Genomic DNA, 15,934 nt, shown 5'->3' on the forward strand with positions numbered 1-15,934 from the left:
GCTGGGGTGTTTAATTCCACAGGAAACCTGGAGGAAGGTTTGTGTCTTCATGGTGATACATCAGAGTGACACCAGAGCTGGGGTGGTGCTTGGATCAGATCTGAGTGTTTGCATTTAGAGCAACAGAAGGATGGGGTTGGAAGCTGAGCAGATGATGACATCCTGTTCATGAGCTGTAACCTGTTTGTTTCTCATGGAGAGGCCAAGAAAACTAAGGTTAAATTCAGCTCTCTCCTAAAAAAAAAAAAAAAAAAAAGAAGTTCAGTCACTGGGAAAGATTTGGATGACCAAAATCTGAAATGGTACAGTAATTTTAGAACTTACCAGGCAGTTTTCTTAGGCTTACACTGGACCAACAGCAATAGTGACATTTATGCTGGTTTCACAGTGACTCAATCCCATTAGCTGCAGTGACATTATGGGTTCAGCTGCATGCAAGAGGTGAATTTGGTTCAGCTGCTCTGAATTAGCCTGGGAGTGCTCCAGAAGAGGGCACTTATTGGATGGGTGAGGAGCAGTGATGTCTTTATCTTCTGGGCTTGATTCATGCTTACAGAAGTCTCCTACATACAGCTGTAAAAGGCCAGCAGGGTGTTTGTTCCTGCATTCAGCGTGGAAATATATTGGGCTCAAAACAGAGCATCTTCTTAAAGCCAGCAAAGGTACCCTCTTGCCAAATCAGTGCTTAAAGTGTGGCTTCTTTACATATAATTTTCATTCTCTGAAATCTATAGACATGGTGAGCTGGTTTCTTTGCAGTCTTTATGTAATTGAAAAAAAATAACAAATTGTAGGCTGAAGGTGCTGGAGTTTGCACCAATGTATTTCTTTCTACAGTGTAAACCAGAATTTGTTGCTAAAATATACTTACTTGCAGCAGGCTTCTGGTCTCTTAACTTTTGATATTAATAAGTGCATTTTTTATTTGTTGGGGCTTTATCAGCATTTGCAATTAGAGAAAAAATATTGTTCTGCAAAGTGTGAAAAGGGAAATTGTGTGAGCAATTTTAAGAGAGAAAACAAGGCCTCTGTTTTGGTTTCATTGGTAGATGTTTATCAAATTTAAACAACACCCAAGCGTGTTACCTGGTTGTGACAGTAGAGCTGTCTAAGGCGTGTGTTGCTTGGGATTTCTTTTTTTAAATTCAGCACTTGAACATTGGATTAGCTGAGTAGTCTTAGGTATTTTCAAGATATGCAGATAATTTTGTTTTGGAAAAGACTCGGAACTGGAATCTGCAGAGGAAAAGCAGTTCCCAAAGGACCTTTTGGTGCAGATAAACTCGTGATAGGCTTGCCCAAATCCCAGCATGCTGATTAGCTGCAGACTAACGTCACTGCCATGAAAACAGTATTTGCTTCAATTTATGCAAATCTATAAATTGCCTTTAATAAATTTGATGTATTCCTGCTTGCAGAATTTGCTGAAATTGTGGAACACAGTATCTAAGGGTTCAAGTACATAATGCCCATTTATGTATCATGCAAGCAATAAATCATCATAACTCAGTTTAAAAAGATGATTAGATTCCCTTTCTGTATGATGAATGGCATAACATAAGCTATTGAGGGATTTAATTCAAGATATTTGCAGAAAAATGATGGAGGATTTGGAATCTTAGTTCTAAGAGTAACATGAATAAGAGTAACAACACCTTCTTTAGAGCAAATGTTTTCTGAAATGCAGTTTCCAACACCCTGGCAGAGAACTGAGTCCTTGCACGTTTGACTGAGGTGCTGCTTCATGAGTGTTTTACCCTCAGCAAACCAGGTGATCTCCAGGAAATCTCCCAAATATTGTGTGTTGGGGAGACCCAGCCCAGAACTGTGCAAGGCTACAGTAAATTATATGTTATATTACAGTAAACTATTATACTATATATTTATTTAGTAAATATGTCCTGAGAAGTGTTAAGTAAAAATGACTTTTTTTTTCTGTCATTGGGGGAGGTGCAGTTTAAAAATAGTAGCACAACTCATAAATGTGTATGTTTAAATTTGAATGTGGCAGGTCTTGATAAAAGACAAAAGAACCCATCCCTTATCTCAGTTTCATAGAACTGCATGGCACTCATAATGTGTTATTACAAACATGTGTTTGTGGGTAATGTGATGTGTGATAGACATTGCTTCTAATTATAAAATGTCCTTAACAAAGAATTGATCCCAACCCAGTAATGAATATGATTTTGTGAGTGTTGCCTTGCAATAACCCACATCAGTTATTCTTCAGCTTTTCCTTCCCCACATCGTTTTTATGTTATTCCCTACTTGCATTGTTCTTTCACTCAACTGCTTCCTTTTCTGCCTCCAGGATGAGATTCTGTGCCAAATCAATGCTTCTGTCTGACTGGCTCTTTCTGCTCTATGTGTTAATGGTCTGCTGTAAATTGTTGTCCGCCTCTAGTCACCATCCCCGGGGGCACACAGGTAGGAGCTTTTAAACTCATTATGTGCTACTGAGACCAATTAATACCACTTGCAGCATGTTAGAGCCCACTTTCTAGCAATGGATAATTGATGAGGCTGTTGACAGCATGTTATAATCAGTGCAATAGGTTAAAAATACACCACCAACAAGGAAAAAAAAAAGAGTTATTGTAAATTTTCATGGCTTTTCTCTAGTTATTTATGTACTGAAGCTTGCCAGGAGGTTTTTGGAGTGACTTCATGACTGCTAGGTCTTTGGCATTTGTTTGTGTCATTTTGCTTTATCCTTATCCAAAAACATTCTGAAATGTATCTTTATCTTCACCCTCTTAATCCTGTTGTTATCAACTGACTTTACAGCAGTGGTGGGCAATAAATCGAACCCCTCAGAGTCATGTTAGCCAGTTCTTCCACTGACTGACACAAATTCTGACCTGTGCTTAGATCAGCCTCTGATACTCTCCTCCTTTTCCAAACTGGCATAATGAGGAAAACAAATATCTTGCATTTAAGGGGCTGTACTATTGTAGGGAAATACCTACCAGGCACAATGTGTTATCATATTATAAATGCCAGAAACAGCTCAGAACAAGCTGGATTGACTTTCAGATTGGATTTTTGTAGCAACATCTCTGGTAGGATCTTGCAGACATCAGCTTGAAAGCAGAAAGAGATGGAGATGTACCAGTGTTAATGTGAAGGCATCTGTGCAAGTCCTGAATAAAATGGGATAGCTGTGCTGAGATTATCCACCTTTGATCCCACTAGAGAGGGAGGTAAGGTTACAAAATACCCCCTGTCAGTGCTGCTCTTCAGGAGAGATCCAAAGTCTGGCTGCAAACCCCACCATGGGTCTGTTCTCAGCACCATAGTCAGCTTCATGGCTTGAGGATTTCTGCAAGTGTTACTCTCTGTGATGTGCCCCTAAATCAGGTGTTACTCCTCAAATCCATATGCAATGTCCTGAGCTCTGAGCCAGACTCCTGTGGGTCCAGTCTAATGTTAGCATCCACTCCCCTCAGGGCTGGGAAGTGAGGCTGCATTTGGTAGAGGCTCCATCCTCCAGAAGAGACAAACTATTGATCTCTTTCCTGGCTGCTTCCAGTGGTTGTCTAGGCAGGAGCTGAAGGCTCCTCCTGTGCTCACCAAAATATCTCCAGAACTGGCAAGCAGGACTGACTGACCCGCACGTGGCTGCTGTGTCTCTGAGAGCCCAAAACCTCCTCCTTGCCTTCCCCCATCATCAGCTCTGCTTTCCCTGGCTATGCAGCACTCACTTTGCTGTAAAACACAGCCATGTTTTGTGCAGAGTAACTGCATGGAGAGGCAAAAGCCTGAGGAGTGACTCCAGTGAATGCAGTGGTGGAGGATGATCCACGTGCTGCTCTGGGAATTAGTTGTGCCCTTCCATGAAGAAGGAAGGGGGTCTGTGCACAGTCACAAGTTAATAGCAGAGCATTTCAGAGCTGACTCTGCAGACAAACCTGGAGAAGAGCAGCTTTTGTCATTTGGGGAGTGGTATTGTCAGAAGAAATGTTATTTTTGTCCTTTCAAGATGCACTTTCCTTGTGTACCTAAGGGAAATACCTGTAATAAGGCAGCAGTGATCTTGTGTTGTGGGTTTGTATGATGAACACAGTGTATTCTGTAAATCATGACAGTATTTTTTACATGAAATTTCAGAGTGCTTGAGAGCATACCTTAAATTGACACATGGAATTCCTTCCACCTTGTCAAAGATGTACCACGAACACAGTCAAGTTGCTTGACTTTATGTTTGTGTGCTGTGATTTCTCTGGTGAGCTAACAGAGGGTTCTGCTCCTCATCAGTAGCTTGGTCCAGCTGTGGAGCTGTTTTTCAAATGGACCCCCTTGAAGCTGGAGCCTTCATGCACCCTTTTAGACTGTGGTGTCCTGTTCTCCCCCAAGTGTGAGTTTGCCTCCTTTGTACACTGAAGTGACCCCCATCCCTCTTTGATTCCATGTGGTAGATGAAGCAGTGTTCCCATTTTTGATTCTCCAGCTCCCTGAATCTGACTCTTGGCACCACAGAGGGCTTAGGGGTCTGTTCTCAAGGGCCCTGCATTTCCCAGCCTCATCTTATCTTTGCTGCCTGACACAACACATAGATTGTCCTTCTAATGGATAATCAAATCTCTGATGGAATCTATTATGTGAGCAAGGTGCTGCCTTGTTCATCAGGAAAACAAATAATTCAGAGCTTTTAGCAGAGCCTGTTTTGTGGAAAGCAAATAATTAGCCTCATTTATTTCATACAAATTAGCGTGTTCTTGGATAGCAATTGAGATAAAATTTTTGCAGTCAATAGGCAGCATTCCCATTTTTCAAAGTAAAATGTCCTGAAGCACATTAGAGGGATGAATCCAAGGCTTGGGTTCAGCAAAGGATTTGTCCTTTAGGTCCAGCAGGTGTCCCCTGACAGGTACTGCTGAGCTGGGAGGCATCAGGGGCCCAGCCTGGGATGCTTTGAGAGGAGCTGGTTTTGAAGAACAGCTTGTGTCTGCTCCTGACAATCAGTGTGTTTTAAGTGTTGTACTTGACATCATCAGCACCTTTCAAATAAGTGTGTACTCACTACAGCTAAGAAACTTTTATTAACCAAGAGCAGACAAGAGAATTTAAGATGAAAAGTGGGAATCGACTTCTTCTTTTCAAAATAGTGCCATTTTAAAGGAGCCTAATCTGGGGAAAGACAATTATTGACCCAGGTCATGCTAGATGGTGCCTGAAAAAATCACATTTGGCAGCTGTGTGCCCTATTCAGGCAGGGACAGAGACTGGATCTTATGGACCCAACAGCCATTCTGCTGCTGAGAAGTGGGAGAGAATGGCATTGAGAAATCCCTTTGACAATGGAGGCCCTTCCCTGTAATGAAGTGTAAGACAGACCTGGTTCTTTCTTTTGCTCTGTGAAATATTCCCCACAAATATCCCCTGAAATACCTGTCAGAGGAGAGATGTTCAATCCTGCCTTGCTTTGGAGCAGTTTGGATCTTGAATCCAGCTTGGAGACTGCAGCCTGTTTTTCATTGGGAAAACAATGAAGGGCACAGTGATTGCCCTGACTGGCAGAGGCAATAGGCAGAGGAGAAATTTTCCTTCTCATCACCATTAGATCATTGAAGATGCTGCTTGTGCAGATTATTTTAGCAGCCCCTTGTTTATCTGTGTGGAGAAGAAACATGAGAATATTAATCTGACTCTGTTGCTCTGAATGCCTTCTGTAGAGTTTCTCTTTTGCCCTGACAATAACAAAGGAAAGCATAAGCATCAATTTTACTTCTTTTTTTAAAAAAATGGGCAGTATTTCAAGCTCTTGAGTACCTAATACCAATATAATGACCAATTCCATGCTGTTCTGGATGAAGCAACATACATTTAATACCAGAAAAGGTTTGTTTCCACCTCACTGCTCAAAGTCACAAATGAAGAAGCATTGAAAAGACATTTTGTCAGGTCAGCTTGTGTGAGGGCTGGCCCTGCAGACCCTGAGCTGGCACAGCCAGCTGAGCAGTTTCTGCCATGCATTACTGCTGCAGCCTGGCTTTTTTGAGATTGTTTTATGTGATGATGTACACCTGAAACGCTTCCAGCTTTGCTGAAGGGTCTAAGTTTTAGAATGTTCCACATCAACTGCAGTTTTTTGTGACTTTAAAGACTTCTCTACTTTCAGGGCTTTATAGACAGACCCTGTTCTCACTGGAGTCAGAGGGAAAATTCCTTACTTCCACAGGCTCCAGGATTTAATCTCCTTAAAGGAGAGCTGAAAAATGCAGCTTTATATTAGAAATATTGCTGCTTTTAAGAAAACAGGGAAAACCCATGCTGCTCGTTCTCCCTTTATTTTGGGGTGGGAGCATCATTTTTCCTGGCAGTGCTGTTGGGCAGCCGTGAGATGGATTCCTGTTTCCACCAGAGGGCCCTGCAAGGCTGTGGAAGGGGCTCCAGCACTCAGCCACCGCTGGCTTCCTCTGATTTAAATCCCAACTCTGCATTTTGCTAACTAGAATTATGAGTCCTTTGTATTTCCACGGGTCAGGCATGGTTACTGCACAATAAGCTTTAGCCCTTTGTTCTATTTAACTCCTTTTATGTCTTAATGTTTTATTCAGTGTGCTATTTATGTGGTTTATTACCCAGCTTCTAAATACAGGGTAGCTACAATATACAGCCCTGACTGTAATCTCTTCAAGTAATAAGGTAGGGAAGGCAATTCACTTGAGAAATAGGTTCCCTTTAAGACAAAAAGGAGCAGAATTCTCTGTGTGAAGTTTGCTGGTGTACTTATTTTTGTGGAGAAAAAAGTGTAAGACATATTTATTTTCCATTTTCAATTTTTTTCTAAATAACAATGAGAGCTTTTGATATATATGACAGACTTTGATAATGACTTCAAATTAGATGCATAGCAAACTAGATGCATAGCTATGTTACCAGTCAACAATTCAGTGTTGATTTTTTTTTTTTTTAATGGGATAAAATGTAGCTTCTCGTGTCATTTTCCAAGAATGCACACTTTAACTGTGTGGAATGTGATTGCATGTGAAAATATTTGTGTATTCCTGGGAGCTGAGGGGTGGGAGGGGGAGAATTACAGACAAACTTTTAAATGCGCCTGCTTGTGTTTCAAATGTTATTGTTTCAAAAGTGGGAGGGAAATTCTGTAATAAAAAAGAGAGAGTCTCATTTAATACAAATGGTCAAGCCCAGTTAGTCAAACTGTAGAGCAGGAGGCTGATACCAAGCTCTTTCCTGCAGTACCAAAGTGACCTTATTTTAAAGCCATAGGGGAAAGCTTGTGAAAATATTGTCATTTTACATTGACACCATCATTTTTTTTACATAGCTGCCACCTGCTGTAAATGCTAATCTTTATATTCCATTGACCAAAATTCTAACCAGGAAAGCTTTCTTTAATCTGTGTCTTTTCTTTTATATCTACTTCTCCCAAACTTAGATCTGATAACAGAAAAAAAATATTACATTGCAAATGGATTGTCTTGTGCTAGTGTGAGACAGAAATGGTTGGATAAGTGTAAATCCACAAATAGAACGGAAAAGATCTTGTCCTTGGTGTTCACTTGAGTGAAGTGATGCAACAAAAAGCTCTGTTCTGGGTTTCCATGGAGGTCAGCCTGCTGAGTCCTTGGGAGGATGGATGCCAGAGTGATGAAGGCAAGAGATTGAGATGTAAAGGACTTGCATCGAGTTCCTTGCTCTGAAATGATTAAAAGAGCTGCTTGAGATGAAGTCCTGACCCCACTGAAGTGGGAGTTTGATTCTTCTGTGATTTAGTTTCCAGCCCACTCCGGATGTGTCTCAGCAGAAAAGTTAAACTTCATAGTTATGATTTTATTAAAGCTAAAACCAGTCACTCACAGCATTCACCATTGGCAAATCACTGCCTTTTTGAAGGATGGAAACTGTTTTAGGGTCTGTTCTTCTATTGATCCCCAGCTCTGTGCTCACTGGCTGGGCTGCATTGCCACAGCCTTCCAGTTAGCATTAATTGTGACAGCAGGGCAGAGCCTGCCCCAAAATTACAGTCCCATTTCAGTGTAATTGTAAGGCCTTTCATCCCAAATGGGTGGCTGCCCAGGCTTGAACTAATGCCCACGGAAATGGGCAGCAGTTTCTGGTGATTTAGGCTGTCTGCTCTTGTCTGTGCTGCCTGGTGAAGGGTGGTTCAGAGGCTGCCCAGGGAGGGCTGACTCTCCCTGGTGGCTTTCATTTGCCCTGGCTGTGGGTGGGTACAAAATATTCACCTTGTACTGAAGAGCAGGAGATGTGTTGGCATCCTTGGCTGTAGCATCAAGCATTCCCCACCTGTGCCTGCTCCACTCCCACTCCAGGAGTGCCCAGCCCTGCTCTGGTGCCAAGCACAGTGCTCTGCCCTCCAGAGAGCTGCCCCTCAACTGTAACTTTGAAAGTTTGTGGTGCTGATAATGCCTGGTTTCAAGGACATCTTTGAGCAAGCACTTCTTCTTGGAAACCAGAAAAAGTTTAATTAATAATGGAAGAACCTGGAGATGGAATTTTTTTTTTTTACTAACACTTAAGTGTTTTGTTGGCAGAGCACCTCGGGATTGCTGCTGGTAGCCCTTTGCTGCAGCTGTTTTTCAGTGTTTGGCAGCATTCTTGCATTCCTTCAGGAGAGTGACAACTGATAGCAGACAATGGATTCTAAATCAGGAGATTAAAGATGTCTTGTAGGCTTCAGCAGGGTAATCTCTCCTCATCACACTGGAGATGGAAGCTATACCTGACATTCATTATCTTCCAGGGTGGCAATCTTTAACAATACCTCCAGAAATGCCAGAAGTTATGAGTGGAAAATTCTAGGATCAACTGTCCTGTTGCTTAGTGTTTGGCCTTTATTTATTTATTTATTTCCTTTCTTTATTTCCACTTATTCCATCCATATGCCTTGCAGTCCATGAATGGTCACTAGTCTTCTGATTTATGTTGTTATTTTGAGAAATAATGACCAGGTAAGTGTGAGGCAAGATTTCTCTTAGCTGTATTTCCTACTTGCATCCTGTGTTTCCTTCAAGTAGAATCTTAACACACAGTGAATATTTTGGAATAAGCAGATTTACTTTGATGTCCATTTTTCTGTACAAACAGTCACAAATCAGCTGGGGTGGAATGGCAAGCTCTGTGTTTAGCAGACCTGGGGTGTGTTAACAGCTGTTTGTAGGGTGTTGCATCACATTGGCTGGTTTTGCCTGATAGCAAAAACAAAATTATGATTGTAAAGCAAAAATCAAAATGTACCAAGGTGTACATTTCATAAATGAACCAAACTTTTGGGTTTATTTTATTTTCAGATTGGGTGTAAAACATTAAAGTATGTTTTGTGCTCTGTAAATCCCATCTTCTACAGCTTCCATTCTTTTCCCAGGAGATTTCCTTCTGCATAACAGGAAATAAGGCTGATAGGGAGCAGACACTGATCTTCCTTGCTCATGGTGTCCCTGATTGTCTCTGAAAGGGACCCAAAATCTCTCCTGACTTGCCATGATGAGGAGATGCCCTTTTCAGAGGAGATCAAACAGGAAGATCTTAAGACTCTGTGTCAGCACTGACACTTGTTACTAAATTTTCTCAGATTTGTCTTTAGAAACAAAATTTATTGAAAATGTTAAAATCAAGTCAGAATATAACTTGAGAAAAGAGCATATGATGTCAGTTGGCTTAACTCACCCCAGCAATGTGTCTGGCATGAATTGTGGCTGTGCTGATCATTTCTGTCCAGTGAGTCCTATCAGCAGATGCTGGTATTCTTCCAGTGGGAAAAAATAAAGCAAAAAAAACCCCAACCAAAACTAAGTCAACTGAAATTTCTCATCTGAAAGAGTGTGAATGCAGAAAGAGGTCCTTGCTGTTCTCTGCAGGCACTCTATTGAAGTTAGTGCTGTTGTGTCACTGAGGAAAAAAAACGTAGCTGATAATTTTATTTTCAGTGTTTGTAAATGCATGTTGTTAAAAGAAAGTCTGATTGCTCTGCAAGGATTGTCAATTGCTTGGCTGGGTGTCCAACTCTGTCTGTTTTTAGGAATGGCTGCTGACAACTGAGTTTAATAATTTACTTGCATAGAGTTAATTTTTCAGCCTTTGTTCCTCTTCCAAGGTTTCAGAAATATGGAGGCAATATAATGTGTTTTATTATCAGATCTATGTTCAATGTTGTTTGAATTATATAGAAAAAAGCAATAGTTTGATATTTCATTCAGAAATACTGTGACAGATGGGCTATTTTTCTCCCCCTACCACACACTATTTTTAATATTTTATTTGGAAATACAAAAGACCCCTCAACTTTGTGTTGACACTCTTTAGAAATTGAGTAAAATTGCTACCCTCAGCAAAATGCAATTTACTGCAAGGGATGCCACAGTCCCCAAACAAGGAGCCAAGATAATTAGTCTGCAGCTGACAAATAAGTCTGCTATGCTAATGTAATGAAACATCCTTTTATCAGACTGTATCACATGATAGTTTGTGCCAAGCTAGAGAGAAAAGAGAGTTTGCTCTGAAAACATGTCCTCTTCTGGGGCAGCAAATCTAATCCAGCAGTGACTTGAAAGAATTTTCCTGACCCTTCCCTGGTATCAAGGGATTTGGATTGACTGAATTCTGGATCAAACCCAAGACCTGAGTAGGGTTTTTTGCAAAATCATTTCCATTTTTCTTTTGGCTGTAGCCAGAACAGCATCAAAGCAGCATTAAAAAGAGCTATGGCTGCAGAAGGAGCAGTTTATCAGGGAATAAAGGTGATTCAGCATTTCCTCTGTATCATCCCTCCAAAAAAGAGAAGAGTCTTTGCCCCAAATCCTGCAGCCTAAATAAACAGTGATCTCTCCTCTGGCAGCCAGGCCAAAGCAATAGAAGGTGTTTGTCAGCAATGTGACCTGCTTTACACGGCAAATGTGATCATTCTCATTTAAGAGATGATTGTAAAGCAAAAATCATCATTAAGAGATGGGGGATGAAACCCTTGTGTGCATGGTGAACACTTCCATGTCTTGGGAACCAGCAGGTCTCAGCTGAGCCAGGGGTCAGGTTTGGATTGTCCTGCCTGGGACTTGGTGGCTGGGCTGGGATTTATGCAAACACCACACTTGAACACCATCACTGCACTGTGCTGGTCAGCACAGGTACCACCTGCCAGAGCTGGCAAGTGACTGGGGAGCTCCTTCCCAAACTTAGTTCCAGCATTTCTCAGTCCAGAGTCTGTTAGCTGAATTGGTCAAAAGGCACTGCAAAGAAAGGACATTTATTCTTATTTATTAGGTTTTGCTCACTATATATTTTTGGTGAAATATGACATGACCTTTCAGTCTGAGATCTGTTAGATGATAAATATTATTAGCAGGGTCACTGCTTGACCAGGGGAAAGCTGCCTGTTGTGCAGTGATGAATTCAGTCAGGGGACAAGCAGAGGGAAGATGTCTGGTTTGTGGCAGCCTCAGCAGATGGTTGTACTGAGAGGATTTTGCTAATTGCCACTGCTCTTATATTAGCATGGTGATTAGGAACTGGTTTGCTACTTGGCTCTGGGGATGGGGAGAGAAGAAATGGGCTCCTGGTGTCTCAGGTGAGGGAGGTGAGAGCACAGGGGCTGTGTACCCACTGGCTGACCCTGGTTTGATGCAGTGTGAAGCACACCAAGGAACCTGGAGCTGAGGGGCAGCAGGTACTGGCCTCCAGCAGAGAAGGGATCAGTGATGTTATAACACACTGTAAAGAAAGCATTAAACAAAGTAATTCTAAATATAAAAAGAAATTGATATGAAAATCACAAGGATAAACACCATGCTTCAGTGAGAGTGTGTGTAAAAATCCAATTGCAAAGTGCTCTCTGGGGCAATGAGAGTTACTTAGTCTTTTTGTATAAATCTGATGATTTAAGCTATCTGCTTTGTGAAAGGACTGCAGGATAGAGTGAACAGGATGTGAGTCTTAGGGAAGAAGAAAGGCAGAAATCCCTTTCAGTGGAGACAGGATCTCATGATGTCATTGAGCGCTTGATAGGCCAATTGAAATTCAAAAATCACATTTAAATTTCTGAATGATGAAATGAGAGGGAGATAAATAGGTCTGCACTAATGACTACATAACCTCTTGGCTAGAATCAAATAATATATTGTACATTTTCAGTTAAGCGTGCGATCCTCTATCCAAAAAAGTGCTGAAGTTTAAAATGCATTTGAGAAGTAACATGGTAGAAATGTCCAAAGCTGAGTTTATTCTTCATGTCAGGTGCTGTGCAAGTCTTGTTTGTAGGGATGTGTGAATGATCAGGGCTTTAACGCTCCAGTTAGCTTGTTTAACAGGTAAATGGATTTATTGTGTTTTGGTACAGAGGCAAATCAAGGATATCTCCTTACTGACAGAACACATCTACCCTAAATGAGTCCTCCTGAAATTAATCACTGGGAGTGTCCTGGGCTGGGTGTCTTGCTCAGAGCTGAACTGAGCAGTAAATCAAAGCAGATACCCTTGCAGAGTCTCTGTAAAAGCTGACTTGGTGCAGTAATCACAGGGCAGCCCTGGCTTCTGCCTGTGATTCCAGTAGAGTGATTTTTATAGCACTCAGGACTTTCTGGAGACTGGAGGAGTTCTGGTTGTGCCCCTGCTCTTCTGGCAAGTTGACTGCACAGGGAGCACAACATGTCAGGCTTTCAAGCTGTTATAAAAACCCCAAGATAATCAAATCAGATGAAATGTGGATTATGAGTCTCCCATTCTGGCAGTGGTGTAGTTTAATATTAGGTACTGGTTTAGCAGTCACAGTTCACCTGTTTCCCCCATACACCAAAAATAAAGCATCATTCCCTTCTTTGTTGGCTGCTACACCACTGCTGCTCTTTGGGAGAATTCTGTGTAGTGGGATTTAAAGATGAGTTATATTAAAAGTGGATAAATGATCATTTTCTGTTTCTTGTAGCAATTTTACAGGAAATATGAAGGTCTGAAAAATACAGAGACTGACACTTGTTTCTCTGTCTCAGCATCATCTCAGAGTCTCACAGAGCAGAGCACTGATTGTGCAGCTAAACTGCTGAGGAAATCTTTGTCTTTTCCTCTTTCCTGGTCCCAAGTCAGCCAACTTTCCCCCTGCTTCCCTCCCATTCTCCTTGATTTGGAGGAGTCTGTGCCATTGATGTCTTGCTGTTGTCTCCTGTTAGCATCAGAAATTTATCTTCTTCATAAATTGCCCTGTAGACAGTACCCTGACAATTTGTGTTGGCTTTAAATTGTTGTCACTGTCTCTGCTTCATCATCCACAAGTAATGATGTTGGTAATGAAAATGTTATGCTATCATTTACAAATTCTTAGCTTGTCTGTTATCTTTGAGGAGATGATAAGTAGATAGCAGAATATCAAAGTCTCATTTTGCTCTACATGTATTCTGAGCTCCCAAATACTGAAACAAGGCAGATACAGGCTTTTAAAGCTAGATTTAACAAGATATTTAGATACCTATCACAGCAGATTCACAGCCAGTAGGATTTTTCTGGTGAGTTTATACAAGGTATGTGCTGAACTTCCATTTTAAGTGCAGTGAAATTCTAGATCTGAAGACTTGGAATTTGTGCTGGTATAAGATAGACAATAGATAGGATCCTGCACGTTACAAAGCTCTGTGTCACCATTCCTCTCTCAGCTCCAGCATCTTAAACACCTCAAGATCTGCAGGGTGGAAGTGGATCGAGCCCATGGAGTGATTTCCCAGGCAGCACCAGGAGTGAGTCTGGGCAGGAGGTGTCTCTTTGTTCCTTGTGCAGAAGGAGCAAACTCTTACAAAGGCTTCTGTGGTGGTGTTCACAGGGGTCCCAGGACGAGGGAGGAGACGGGAATCTGACTCCATGTTTCAGAAGGCTAATTTATTATTTTATGAGATATACATATATATATATATATATAATATTAAAACTATACTAAAAGAATAGAAGAAAGGATTTCATCAGAAGGCTTGAAAGCAAAGAAAGGAAAGGAATGATAACAAAAACTTGTGACTGACCGAGAGTCTGACTGAGACAGCTGGACTGTGATTGGCCATTAATTAGAAACAACCACATGAGACCAATCCCAGATGCACCTGTTGCATTCCACAGCAGCAGATAACCATTGGTTACATTTTGTTCCTGAGGCCTCTCAGCTTCTCAGGAGAAAAAATCCTAACGAAATGATTTTCCATAAAGCATGTCTGTGACAGGCTTCTTATTCACGCTTTATTTTACATTCCCCGCAAACCTCGGCCGTGCTGGGCAGTGCCGGGAGGCGCAGCAGGAGCATCCCTGTGCCCGTGGCTGGTGCTCCATCCTCTGCCCGGTGCCTGCGCTGCTGGGCATTGCCGGGATGGTTCTCCCTGTGCCCGTGGCTGGTTCTCCATGCTCTGCCCGGTGCCTGCGCTGCTGGGCAGTGCCGGGAGGCGCAGCAGGAGCATCCCTGAGCCCGTGGCTGGGTCTCCATGCTCTGCCCGGTGCCTGCGCTGCTGGGCAGTGCCGGGATGGTTCTCCCTGAGCCCGTGGCTGGGTCTCCATGCTCTGCCCGGTGCCTGTGCCGAGCCCCGCTGGATGGCAGCAGCGCGACAGGGCTGAGCGCTGCCACGCTCCCGCCGGGAACATGCTCTCCCACATTTCCACGGGATTTTCGCCCCACTTCATCTTTGGTTTGCCTCTGTGTGTCCAGGGGAGGCACAGCTCGGTGTTTAGCTGGCTCAGTGTCCAACCCGTGCGCTGCTGCTGCAGATTGAGCAGGGGCCGGGTCAGGCAGTGAGGAGGGGACAGGTCCCTGGTGTGGTGACACTGCAGCCAGGACCAGCCCAGCCCGCTGCTTCCCAGGCACATCTGGACCTGGGAAGAGAAATTAAATTAAGCCTGAACGTTTCCTTTCCAAGTTTTATTAGGCTGTATCAACAGCAATTAAAACAGGCAGGTATTTACTGCCTGATAGCGCTGACAAATAATTTAATTTTGCACTGCTTAAAAAATGATCCTCATCTTAGCAGGCTTTGTAATTAGGTTTGACCTTAAGCAGCCCCACATTCCTCATGTTGGTATCCTCGTGTTAGAAGCAGTTATCTGAATTTTGGAGTCTACTTAAAATGTAAATTATGTTTCTTAAAATTTGTGGCAACGTCTCGTACAGCATCAAGATGTTTAGCATTTATGTTATAAAGGTACATAATAACTAAATGTTTCATAACCAGATGCCAGGATTTTATGCTGAGTGCTTGGACCTGCAACACTTTATATGTGTGCTAGTATTTAAATGAGATCCAGCTCAGCTCCAAGGCTAACAATCTATTAGGATGAAAGTGTGGGCAGTTCACCTCAGTGTCACTGATGTATTTTTTAGCTATTCGTGTGTGGACTGTGTACTCTGAGAGAAAATATCTTGCTGTCAGCTACAGAATTTACTAATTATCCAAGAGCAATTTAAAGAAAGCATTGACTCTGAATATTTAGTTGCAGGAGGCCAGATGTTAAAAACTGAAAAGCTCTGTTTTGTTCATTGAAGTTTGGACTCTACCTAGATACCCAAAATGTTGCTATCATTTGAAATTTAATTTTTGTGGGACTTTCTCATGTTGAAGAGAGACCCTTGACTGTACAAATCTTTATTTTAGACAACACCTGCTTTCTTTGGAGGTGGTTCTAGGTTTAAGAGAAAATACTTGTGTTTACTAGGGTGTGAATATGGCATTAAGCAGTTGCAATAAGGATAGTGATGGTTGTTGCAAGCAGGAAATATGAGATCAGAACAGAATATTTCCCTAGAACAGCAGGGCTATAAATGCTGAATTATTAAGTGTAAATCCACAATATTTCCTTTTGGATATGTAGGAGAGACTTAATCCCAGCCACAGGACTTTATGATGGTTTTAGGCAAGAATATGGAGACAATGAAGTGAGGAGAATTGCTATATGGGGAAAAAAAAAAAGCAAGCTTGGAGCTGGTACAGACATG

At 42.0% G+C, this 15,934-nt stretch overlaps 1 protein-coding gene across 2 annotated transcripts in view; it reads left to right on the forward strand.

Moving 5' to 3' along the window:
* TAFA4 (TAFA chemokine like family member 4) overlaps positions 1-15,934 on the forward strand; it is a 76,546-nt gene that overhangs the window by 24,852 nt on the left and 35,760 nt on the right. For both annotated transcript variants that reach the window (XM_071439376.1, XM_071439377.1), the window contains exon 3: positions 2,315-2,430. In XM_071439376.1, the coding sequence (XP_071295477.1) occupies positions 2,315-2,430 (116 nt within the window). The remainder of the gene's footprint in view (positions 1-2,314; positions 2,431-15,934) is intronic.

The sequence above is a fragment of the Agelaius tricolor genome, unplaced genomic scaffold, assembly GCF_023055355.1.
Source record: "Agelaius tricolor isolate 1412-34295 unplaced genomic scaffold, bAgeTri1.0.p SCAF_14, whole genome shotgun sequence".
In the NCBI taxonomy this organism is placed as follows: domain Eukaryota; kingdom Metazoa; phylum Chordata; class Aves; order Passeriformes; family Icteridae; genus Agelaius; species Agelaius tricolor.